This window comes from Neophocaena asiaeorientalis, unplaced genomic scaffold, assembly GCF_003031525.2.
Source record: "Neophocaena asiaeorientalis asiaeorientalis breed wild unplaced genomic scaffold, Neophocaena_asiaeorientalis_V1.1 scaffold680, whole genome shotgun sequence".
Lineage (NCBI taxonomy): Eukaryota > Metazoa > Chordata > Mammalia > Artiodactyla > Phocoenidae > Neophocaena > Neophocaena asiaeorientalis.
The window spans coordinates 40,728-51,321 of NW_020171816.1; the positions used below are offsets into that span (position 1 = coordinate 40,728).

Here is a 10,594-nt window from a genome sequence, read left to right on the forward strand (position 1 = left end):
AGGGGGTCTGTCAAAGAAGGATCCTGGGAGGCGATCCCTGAGCAGAGTCTTGAAGAACGATCAAGTAGGAGTGAAACGGCAGAAAAGTACACCAAGGGAAGGGAACAGATACAAAGTCTCAGGGGCAAGAGAGAACTGCTGTATTTATACCCTGAAGCCTTCCTGGGGCCAGCGATGGGCACTGTCTCTCCCTTCTCTGTAGACTGCCCACACAAGCCCAAACAAATCAAAGTCACTCTCTAAACACACACACTCTGGTTTACTTTCCCCTAAGTGCCCAGCCTGAGGCCCCAAATTCTACCTGGGGACAGCTGGTCAGTCAAGTTGAACTGGGTGGAGGCAGGGGTATCGCTGAAGTAGGGCTGGTATCAGCAACTCTGCTCCCCCTACCAAGCTGCCGGAAAAAACCCTCTCACCAGTTAGTGTGTATCACATCTGCCTTTGCCCCGGTGACAGTGACAGTGACTATGTCCGCTTGCTGGCGGGGCAACCCAGGACTGGAAGGAGCCAGTATGCGGGTGGGGCAGCAGGCGTGGTTCTGGCTGGGAGGCAAGGCTGGCAATTGCCCAGCCTGAGTTCCGTTGCCTGGACAGGTCTTTCCGCTACGTGGGACAGGCACTCAGCTCTCTGAAGCTGCCTCAGCTAGGCTCCCATCACCTCCTTGTACCTGGATAGGATCCTTGGCCAGCCAGGATCCTCCTCCAGGCAGTCCTGGCAGATTGAGTCCTCAATTTCAGGCAAAGTTTGGTCTCCCAGCCCCTCACAGTGCATCCTCTGCAGGGTCTCAGCCCCCACTCCCCACTCCCAACAGGAACCTCCACGAGGTCCCTGTTCCCCCCATCCTGGGCACAGCACTCCTCTGGCCCAAACCCAGGAAGCCCATTTCACAGAGAAAGCAAAGGCCAGAAGGGCAGAATGCTGAGATGGACTCCCCAGTCTAGAAAATGCTGAGCATTTCTAGGGAACCCTGCACCCCTGGTTGCTGCCGGCCCAGCATGGGAGGGGTGGCCAGTCCTAAAACCTGAGCCGGGCTCCAAGCAGCAAAGACTGGTGGAATGGGGTCAGGACACAGAACAGGCCAGGAGCCCCATGGCCCAGTCCCACATCTTCTCGGGCACTGCCATAACTGCAATCGGCCTGGGAAGGGGCTGGCTAGAGACCCCCTGGCCGGGCACTGGGAGGCAGCAGTACCGGAAGCAGTACCCAGCGGGCAGCAGCGATGGGCATTCCGCCGCGTCGCCACCCACTCGCTGCTGCCGCTGCCGCACTCGCAGCAGAGACAGGAAGAGGCAAGCGCCCAACGCAAAACAGCCCAGGAGGCTGGGCCGCCGCCCCTTCCCGCCCCTTCTCTTCCTCCCCGCAGTGGCAGAGGAGCGGATGCCATTTTGAAACCTCCGGGGCTGTGCCCCTGAGGCCAGGCCCCCAGGGACAGTCAACAGATGGGCCCAGGATGGAAGACATGCTGTCCCTCGGCCATACGCTCAGCATGAAAAGCCCCGCTTTTCACAGCCTGGGGACCCCACGCAGCTCTAGGGCTGAGGGGCCACACCCCCCCCACATACAGGTCCAGCCTCCAATGCTGCCGCGAGGGCCTCCCTCACCCCCATGCCTGAAACCCCCCCAAATCAGGCCACCACTGGGCACCACACCTGCTCCCAGGGGGAGGCTGGACTGGGACAACTACCAGGCCCGCAGCCTCTGCACAAATCCACTTCAGATGCCCACCCCCAGCAGGCCCCCAACTACTCAACCAGCTGGTCCACCACTCACAGGGCCTCAAGATCCGACAGGCCCACCCACCCCCGGAGGCCACTTCCCAGGCCTTTGGGCCCAGAAAGGGTGCAGGAAGACTAGCACCCATCAGCATATCTCCTTGGCCCGCCCGCCGGGGGCAGCAATATGTCGGCTGTCTCACCACTTCCACTTCCCCCCACCCCTCAAGCAGCCACCATCTTCCCTGGCCTTGGAGGCGACGCAACCCAAACTCCTCTACACTCCCTCCTACTCCCAGATGCCCCCCTCACTGGCCCAGACAGGGTTTAGAAACTGGGAAACAGATACCCAGCAGAACTCCCTGGGAAGCTTGAGGCCAGGTCCCCTCCCCCAACATGACCAGTGGAGCCTCAGTCCAGCCCCTTAGAGGTCTGGGGCCAGTCCACTCAGCCCGGCCCACCTGGTGTAGGAGGGGTGGGGGAACCTGGAGAAGGCCAGAGTGTGGGAGAGGACTTAAGAGCAGGGGAGCAGAGGGTTTGAGGAGAGATGTGTGCAGAGAGGGAGCTGGTGGGCCAGATGCAGGGAGCAAGGGTCTCTAAAGGTTTGGGGGTTCTGGCTGGAGAGAGAGCTCATAAGCAGTCATCCCACTTGAGAGGTCCCTTGGGGTCAAGGTGCACCGGTGGAGTATATTGGGTCCAGGGTAGGGATGGGGCACAAAGGGAGAAGGAGGGAGTGACTGGGGGCCTGGGAGGGGCCCTGGAGATACTCATGCCCAATAGGAATAGGGGGAGCAGGTGAGGGAACAGGTGGTGCCTGAAGGTGGGGGCCGAGTGGGATTCTGGGGGGTTGGGTAAAGTCTAGGGAAGTATGAAAGGACAGGCAGGGGCTCTGAGGATCTGCGAGGTCAGCAAGGGTGGATGGTGAAGCAGAGTTCTGGGCAGCGGGTGTTGGGGCACTGGTGGCTGGATTTGGGGGTTTGGGGTCTGGAATGAGTTGAGGATGTGATCTGAGAGTCTGGGCTATGGATCAGAGGTCTAGGCCAAGCCAGAGTTTTGATCCATTATTTGTATGTCCTTGCCAGGCGGGTTTGGGGGGTTCAAGTCCAGGGGTGGGGGGTCCAGGCCAAGTCTGAGAGTTCGAAGCCCTAGTCCTCAGGTCAAAGTCGGGGATTTGGGCGGGGAATCGGGGGTCCCAGCGCAGGGTGCGGCCTCACCCAACAGCAGCAACTTCACCTCCCGCGCCGCCTTCTCTCCGTCTTCCCGCAGGTTCTTGTCGATCATCTTGGAGCGCTCGGCCGCCGCCTTGTCCTCGGCGCTCACGGTGCAGCCCATCCCGCCGTCCGCCGGCCCGGCCGCTGCCCGGCCCCCACACGGCCCCGGCCCAGCTCGGCCCCGCCCGACCCACTCTGCTCCCGCCGCCGGCCCTCTACGAGTAGCTCCCAGGTCGGCAGTTCCGAGCGTCTGCGGGCGGTGCCTTCTAGGCCGCCGCGCACCGACCGCAGGGCGGGCAGGGGGTGGGGCCGGAGCGAGTCAGGCCCGGGTCTGGGACGGGGCGGGGCCGGAGGTGGGGCCATATGAGATTCGGGGCTGGTGATTGGCGAAGGCGAAGTTAGGGCGGAGCGAAGGCGAAGTTAGGTGCGGCCCAAGCTCGGCTCGGGCTGGAGGCGGAGCCACGCCAAGGGATAGCGGTAGGGGTAGAGCCTAGCCCAGAAGGATTGAGCGCAGGGCGGGCTGTAGGCGGGGCCGGACTCCGATTGGGTGCGGGGCGCCTGGAGCTCCTTTGCCCGACGGCGGGGGCGGGCGGATCTCGTAGCCTGAGGATGGAGATCCAGTGCACCTCAGGGGCCGAGCAGGAACCAGTCCTCTTGGGCGAGCAGAGCAGAGGAGGCGTGTCTTCGTCACTTGATAATGAACCCAATAAACTTGTTTCAGGATCCACAGAGCCCCGGAGGCTCTCTGGACTGCTGCTTTCTTAGTCTTAAAGCGGGGTTGGCCCCTTCTCTCTCTAGGTTGCAGTTAAGAAAAAGGTTTATTGCCACCTCAACACTTTTGCCCAGGTTGTCTCCCTACAGCTGGGATGCCTCCTCTAATCATCCAAGACTTATCCATCCTTCTCTGATCTTCTAGGAGGTATCCTCCTGCAGGTGGTTATCCTGGACTCCATGGGACCCAGCAACCATGACCCAAGGGAGAGAAAGAGAGAGAGAGAGAGAGAGGGAGAGAGGTGCCAGCTGACTTCTGGGAAGATAAGTGGCCATGATCTTAGGCCCTGTCACCCCTGGACAGTGGCTGCAACCCCATGGCTAGACAAAGGTGGGGTGGAGGCAGCAGCATTTCTAAGGGGACATTTCAGTCTTTCTGATCCTGTTCTCCAGGAGAAGGCCACAGCCCCGACCTCCGATGGACATTTAAAAAGTCTGACAAGGGTTACCCAGGAAGGTGTCCTGTGTGGCCCTAGTGCCATGAGCTGGGGAGGCCCCAGTCCAAAGACAAGGAAGGTCCACAAATCAGGGAAGGGAGCTGGCCACCAATGCTTGGTCATCAATGCTTAGCCACCCACAGTCCCCTGTTTAGCACAGACTCCCTCCTTACCACCTTGATACACATCTTCCACTCTCAATCCTCAGTCTGCTCTCCCTGGAATGTCCATGTGTCCCTCTCTGAATGGCTCTCTTGTTGAGGGTGCATTGGCCTGTAAGTCCTCAAATGGTTCCCGCAGGGCTCCCTCCTGCCTGGAACCAAAGCTCAGGCAGGCCCTGCCATGAGCACTCAGCGCAACTGTTGAAAACACAATGCCCACCCAGGGACACAGACATTCAGAGATATGCTCTATACATCCATACATAGGCTCAGCCTCCAAAATGCTTCAAATCCACAGAACACACTGTAAAAATGGGTGCACACAGCCTGTCCACAAAGACTACAAACCCAGCTCCAAGGTGGGCCTCTTCCCCTGTCAGCCCCGCCCCTCGCTTGAGAGCTGATCCTCTCTCCTTGGGCCTCCCCAGCCTGCTCCTGGCAACAGGCAACAGCTCTAGCAGTTGCCAGGCAACAGCTCTAGCAGTTGCCAGGCAACAGGGAGAAACTGTCCATCCCTTGGAGGCCAGGCTCACCAGAGGTAGGTAGACACAGACCCCAGTCAATGGAGGTGAGGCAGGACAGGGCCACTGGGAGGCATGGCTTCCCCCAGCCCCAAGCCAGTTCCTGTGGTATTTGCACCCTTCCCACCAGTTAGCCACCTGCTTCCAGTTAAGTGCTCTTCCTACAGAGTCCAGCAACCCCTGCATCCAGTGCTCCTGGCTGCTCCCTCACCATTTTCATGGGGGTCCCCAGGGCTACTGCGAAGTCTCTGTTTGCTCCTCCAGTCACACACCTCCCACTCCAGGGGCTCAGAGCCCCACAGGCCCAACTTCTCCCCCAATCACCAGCCCCATGTCCACCGCTGCTCTGAAACCCAGACACTTCGGGTACCCTCAATAACCCCTGTTTCTAGGCTTTCCACTTTGTGACCTTCCACCAGCCAGAGCCATGACCCTGGCTCCCCACCCCTACATCCTGTCAGTTTCTTCCCCTCCTTAACTCCCCCTCAAATACATCCCCATTCTCTGTCCCCACTGTCCCTTATTCTAGGCCTCCAGCTTCCTCCCTGGCTCTCCTGTTTCTCTACAATCCATCCTCTACATGGCAGTCAAGGGGATCCTGTTGAAAGAAACCATATCACTCTCTTGCACACAAACCTTCTGTGGCTCCCCAGTACCCTGAGGATAAAGCCCACACACACGGCTTTGGACTGTGCAGGGGCAGAGGTGGCACAGTGGTGATTGACAGCAGGGACTCTGAGGAGCACTCCACAAACTTGCCGGCTGCGTATTACTTTGGACAAGTACCAGAAACGCCTTGTGCCTCAGTTTTTTGTTGTCTTTTTTTAATTTTTTTTTTTTTTTTTGGCTGCACCGGGTCTTAGTTGCAGCACGCAGGATCCAGTTCCCTGACCAGGGATCGAACCCGGGCCCCCTGCATTGGGAGCTTGGAGTCTTTTTTAAAATAAATTTATTATTTATTTGTTTGTTTTATTGTTGGCTGTGTTGGGTCTTTGTTGCTGCGCGCGGGGCTTTCTCTAGTTGCAGCCAGCTGGGGCTACTCTTCGTTGCGGTGCGCAGGCTTCTCATTGTCATGGCTTCTCTTGTTGCAGAGCACAGGCTCTAGGCGCGTGGGCTTCAGTAGTTGTGGCGCACGGGCTTAGTTGCTCCGAGGCATGTGGGATCTTCCCAGACCAGGGATCGAACCTGTGTCCCCTGCATTGGCAGGTGGATTCTTAATCACTGAGCCACCAGGGAAGCCCGGGAGCTCTGAGTCTTAACCACTGGACCACCAGGGAATTCCCATGTCTCAGTTTTTTTTATCAGTAAAATGGACCTAACAGTAATAGCTACCCACTACACTGGCTGAGGTCACGGATAAGGGAGGAAATGTAGCTAAATGTTCAGAATGTGCATGGCACACAAAACGCCCTCAGTAGGGGTGAGTTGTTATAACAGTAATTTCTTCTGCCAGGCCCCTTAGGGGCTGTCCCCAACCAAGGCCCACCTCATCTCCCTCCATTTGCAACACACCAGCACTCCAGCCATCTAACTTGCCTTGCTCTCCCCATTCTCTTGCACATCCCCCATTCCCTTCCCCCACTTCCCTCCTCCCAATCTTTCATTCCCTGGCTGTGAGCTGGGCATCTCTGACTCCCATTGTCCTGGGGCTTCCCCTCCCCAGCCAGATGCCACTATCCCAGTGGTGAGTCTCTGCCACCCACCCAGATCTCTGATTCCAGACCCCTTACAGCATAGCCCTTGAGGGTGGCAGGTAAATATTTGTCAAATGAAATGAATGAATCACACAAAGTTTAACCCACCCTTCCAGGGGTTCCCCCTGGAGCGGGGAGAGGTGAAAACATTAATCCTGCCATCACTATAAAAATATTCACCATAGTTGTTTGTGCAGAGAGGGTAGAAACTCACGGTGCCTGGGAAGGTCAGGGAGCCTTCTTGGTGGAGGTGGCGTGGGGAGTATTAGAGGGAGAGGATCACTGAGGGAAGTGGGAACAGGGACTGGGAGGGTGGGTTCGGGAACGGGCTAGGGAGAAAATCAACAGTCAGAGCTAGAGAAACACCTGGCTTTGAAGCTGAGGCCACTGAGACCCAGAAGGGGTCAGGACACAACCACAGTCATCCAGCGAGGGACATCACAGGCACGCTGCTTCCTTTACACCTGGGAACCCAGGAGCCCTTTCATCCTTTCAAGAGACATTGTTCTGGGGGTGGAGGATGGTTGCCCAGCCAGGGCTTCATGGGCACCAGAGGAGGCATGACTTGTGTCTGTGCATGCTGGTCCAGCAGCACCTGAACTAGACCGTAAAGGACAGTAAAATGACATTCAGCAGAACTAAGGATGGCATCCCAGCTGGAATGGAGAAGTGGCAGCTACTGGCTCACCTGGACAGCTAGGATAACTTCGAGGCTCACCACAGGCCACAGAGCAGGTCCAGCTTGTCCTGAGCTCCTGTAGTGCACCAGGCTGAACAGGGTGAGGAACAGAGACCCCCTCAGTGGGCTGCGACACTCCGGCCCACAGACTCCAGGAAGGGGAAGCTGCCAGAACTTCCCCAAAGGCAGTTTCAGGGTGGGTGTGTTTGCCCCCACCAGAGTCCAAGAACAGGCAGGACCCCACCCCAGGGATGCCAAGTCCAGGATCCTGGCCACTCCATCTCCATGGCTCTCAGATGGCAGGGAGTCCCCAGCTAGGCCCTGTACCACCAAATCACAGCTTTGCAGATAGGGCCTCAGCAACTTCTGTTTGTAGATCTCAGTGGTCAGAGCTGGCTCCCTCCCTGCAACCCTGAGCCAGGCTCCACCTCCTAGTACATCCCCTGCACTTCCCCTTTCCTGCTTCTGAGCCCAGCAGCACTTCTGAGATTGGAGTCAGCCACCTTGCCCTCTCTGCCCCTTCCTTCCAAACTGCTATTCCCAGGCTTCTCTTACCCCCAGGGAAACAGTCCCAAGCCTGGCAGGCCTTGGGGTCCAGGGTCCCCTTTCACAGTCATCCACCTCCTTCAATTGGCTTTGGCCTGGAGAACTCAGGGCCCAGCACTCCATGCTCAAGTTTCTGGGGGCTAGGGGATTCCACCTGACACGGGCAGGGGGCTCTGAGGGGAGTCCTTTGTTCAACTACTGTTTGCTGTGAAACTACTGTGTGCCATTGTGCCAAGAACCTTAGGGTGAGGAAGGGAGCTGGGACCCTGCCCTTCAGGAGCACACCAAACACGTAAACAGGGAAATGAACTCCACTGTTTTGGAATAACTCAACAGGGTGACACGAGAGCCACTGGGAGGTGTATTTAGGAGGAACAGTCCAGGGGCTTCCCTGGTGGTGCAGTGGTTAAGAATCCGCCTGCCAACGCAGGGAACATGGGTTCGAGCCCTGGTCCGGGAAGATCCCACATGCCGTGGAGCAACTACACCCATGCGCCACAACTACTGAGCCTGTGCTCTAGAGCCCGCGAGCCATGGCTACTGAGCCCACGCACCTAGAGCCCGTGCTCTGCAACAAGAGAAGCCACTGCAATGGGAAGCTCATGCACCGCAACAAAGAGTAGCCCCCGCTCACCGCAACTAGAGAAAGCCCGCGCGCAGCAACGAGGACCCAACGCAGCCAAAAATAAATAAATAATTTTTTTTTTTTAAAGGGGGGCTTCCCTGGTGGCGCAGTGGTTGAGAGTCCGCCTGCTGATGCAGGGGACATGGGTTCGTGCCCTGGTCTGGGAAGATCCCACATGCCGCGGAGCGGCTAGGCCCGTGAGCTATGGACGCTGAGCCTGCGCGTCCGGAGCCTGTGCTCCGCAACAGGAGAGGCCACAACGGTGAGATGCCCACGTAACGCAAAAAAAAAAAAAGGAGGAACAGTCCAAGGAGGGGAACTCTGAATGATGAGAAGGGACCAACCATGTGACAAGCCAAGAGAAGAGAGCGATAGGCAGAGGCGACAGCAAGTGCAAAGACCTTGGGGCGGGAAGGGCCTGAGTGTTCCTGGAACAGAAAGGCCAGCCTGGCCAGAACACCCAGAGCAAGAGGGACTGTGGTGTGAGGGAGGCCAGCCACGAGGCATCAGTGAGGCACAGGGAAGGCAGGGGGCTCCCAAGTGCCCAAGAGATGCTGAGGTAGGAGTTCATATGAGCCTGCAGTGGACAACAGCATCTCCAAGCCAGTGACCCATGCCTGGCCCTGAAAATCCAACTGATCCTGGCACTCAGGGTGCTGCTGATATGACTGTGGGAGAACTGCCCAGTGACTTAGCAGGGGACCCAGGGAGCCTTCAAGGCTTTGGGTCCATGACTGAGCTGAGCCCACCTCCATGTCCTTGAAAAGCTCTTGTCCAACTTGCCACTGTGTCTGTTACCTATGCAGCCTCTAAAGGCCCCCTCCCCTGGGTAACCCAGTGTCCTTACAGGGCCTGGGAAATGATAATCAGCCCTACCCCGGGAGCCACTCCTCTGCTCACCCTATTGCCTAGCCTTCCCTGCCATGCTGTCCAAAGGCTGGGGCTGGTAGCTTCTGCAACTCGTTGGGGCCTTCATTAGCACAGCTTCCTGGAATTTAATTTAATGAAGGAGCAAAAACAGCCCTAATGAAGGTAATCCAACAGCAAGCGGCCCATGAGATGCCTCCAATTCCCAGCCACCAGGGCTCAGGAGCTTCCTGTAGATGGTGACCAGGAGCAGAGGGGGAAGAGAAAGGGGACCTGTCCTGGGAGAGATGCTGGTCACTGAGCCCTGGAAGCATGGAACATTGCTCTGTAGTACTGCAGGGAACAAATGCTGCCACTGAAGCCAACTAGACAGAGTTAGAGGAATAAGCCTGGTTGGGGATGGCTTCAGGCTGCTGGAGAAAAGCTTTTGAAACGCCCTGGGCCAGCACCGTCTGTCACAGCACAGGCCCAGCTGTGGGCCAGCACCAGTGGGTAGTCAGGAGGGGCCAGATCATCAGGGCCAAGGGCAGGGAAGAGTTTAAATTTTATTCCAAATGTGATGGAAACAATTGGAGGGTTTGGGGGAATTCCCTGGCAGTCCGGTGGTTAGGACTTGGAACTTTCACTGCTGGGGCCCAGGGTCAATCCCTGGTCAGGGAACTAAGATTCCACAAGCTGTGCAGCCTAAAAAAATAAATAAATAAATAAAAATTTAAAAATTGGAGGGTTTTTAAGGGCAGGTGACATGATCTACTATTTTAAAGTTCCCTCTGACTGCTATGGAGAGCGTGGCCCCTGTGGACAAGAGAAAAGGCAGGGAAGGAGGCACGGGGTGACCACCATGTGGTGCAGGAGATGAGGGTGATGGAGTGACACCTATGGGGACAGGGCTGTCCCACATCCTCTAGGAGAGGCTAGCTGGAGACATGTGGGAGGCAGGGCATAAATAACTGGACTGAGCTAGTTTCCTTCCAGCAGGTTTGGGCTGACTAGTCCCCTTTCAGCCTTCTCCACAGGCCTGGCCTCTTCTCCCAATAGACATGGCTCAAACATTTAAAGAAAATCTGTTTAAAGGGTTCCCCAGGCCCCTATAGTCGTTTCCCCAGCTCTGTGCACCTCTCTACTCCGCTGCTGGAGTTCCCTTCCCATTTCTCCATCGCTGGGAAGCCTTCCTTGCCCTGCACCCAGGTCTCGGGCACCGCCAAGCTTCCCAGGAGCTCCAGGACTGTATTTCACAAGGGAAAATGCCGGAGGCTCAGATGTGGGGTGAGCCTCAAAGACCAGAGCCTGTCCCTCAGCTTTCGGCCTCCTGCCACCCTGTTCCCACCCCTGCCCTAGTACCCCTTAACACTGCCTGCCCTCGGCCCACC

The 10,594-nt window shown here is 57.4% G+C and overlaps 1 protein-coding gene across 1 annotated transcript in view; it reads right to left on the reverse strand.

Moving 5' to 3' along the window:
- The window catches only part of GNAI2 (G protein subunit alpha i2), a 21,003-nt gene extending 17,687 nt beyond the window's left edge, over positions 1-3,316 (reverse strand). Inside the window, exon 1 of the mRNA XM_024737420.1 lies at positions 2,927-3,316. Within this exon, the coding sequence (XP_024593188.1) occupies positions 2,927-3,044 (118 nt within the window). The 5' untranslated portion in view covers positions 3,045-3,316. The remainder of the gene's footprint in view (positions 1-2,926) is intronic.
- Positions 3,317-10,594: the final 7,278 nt, after the last annotated feature.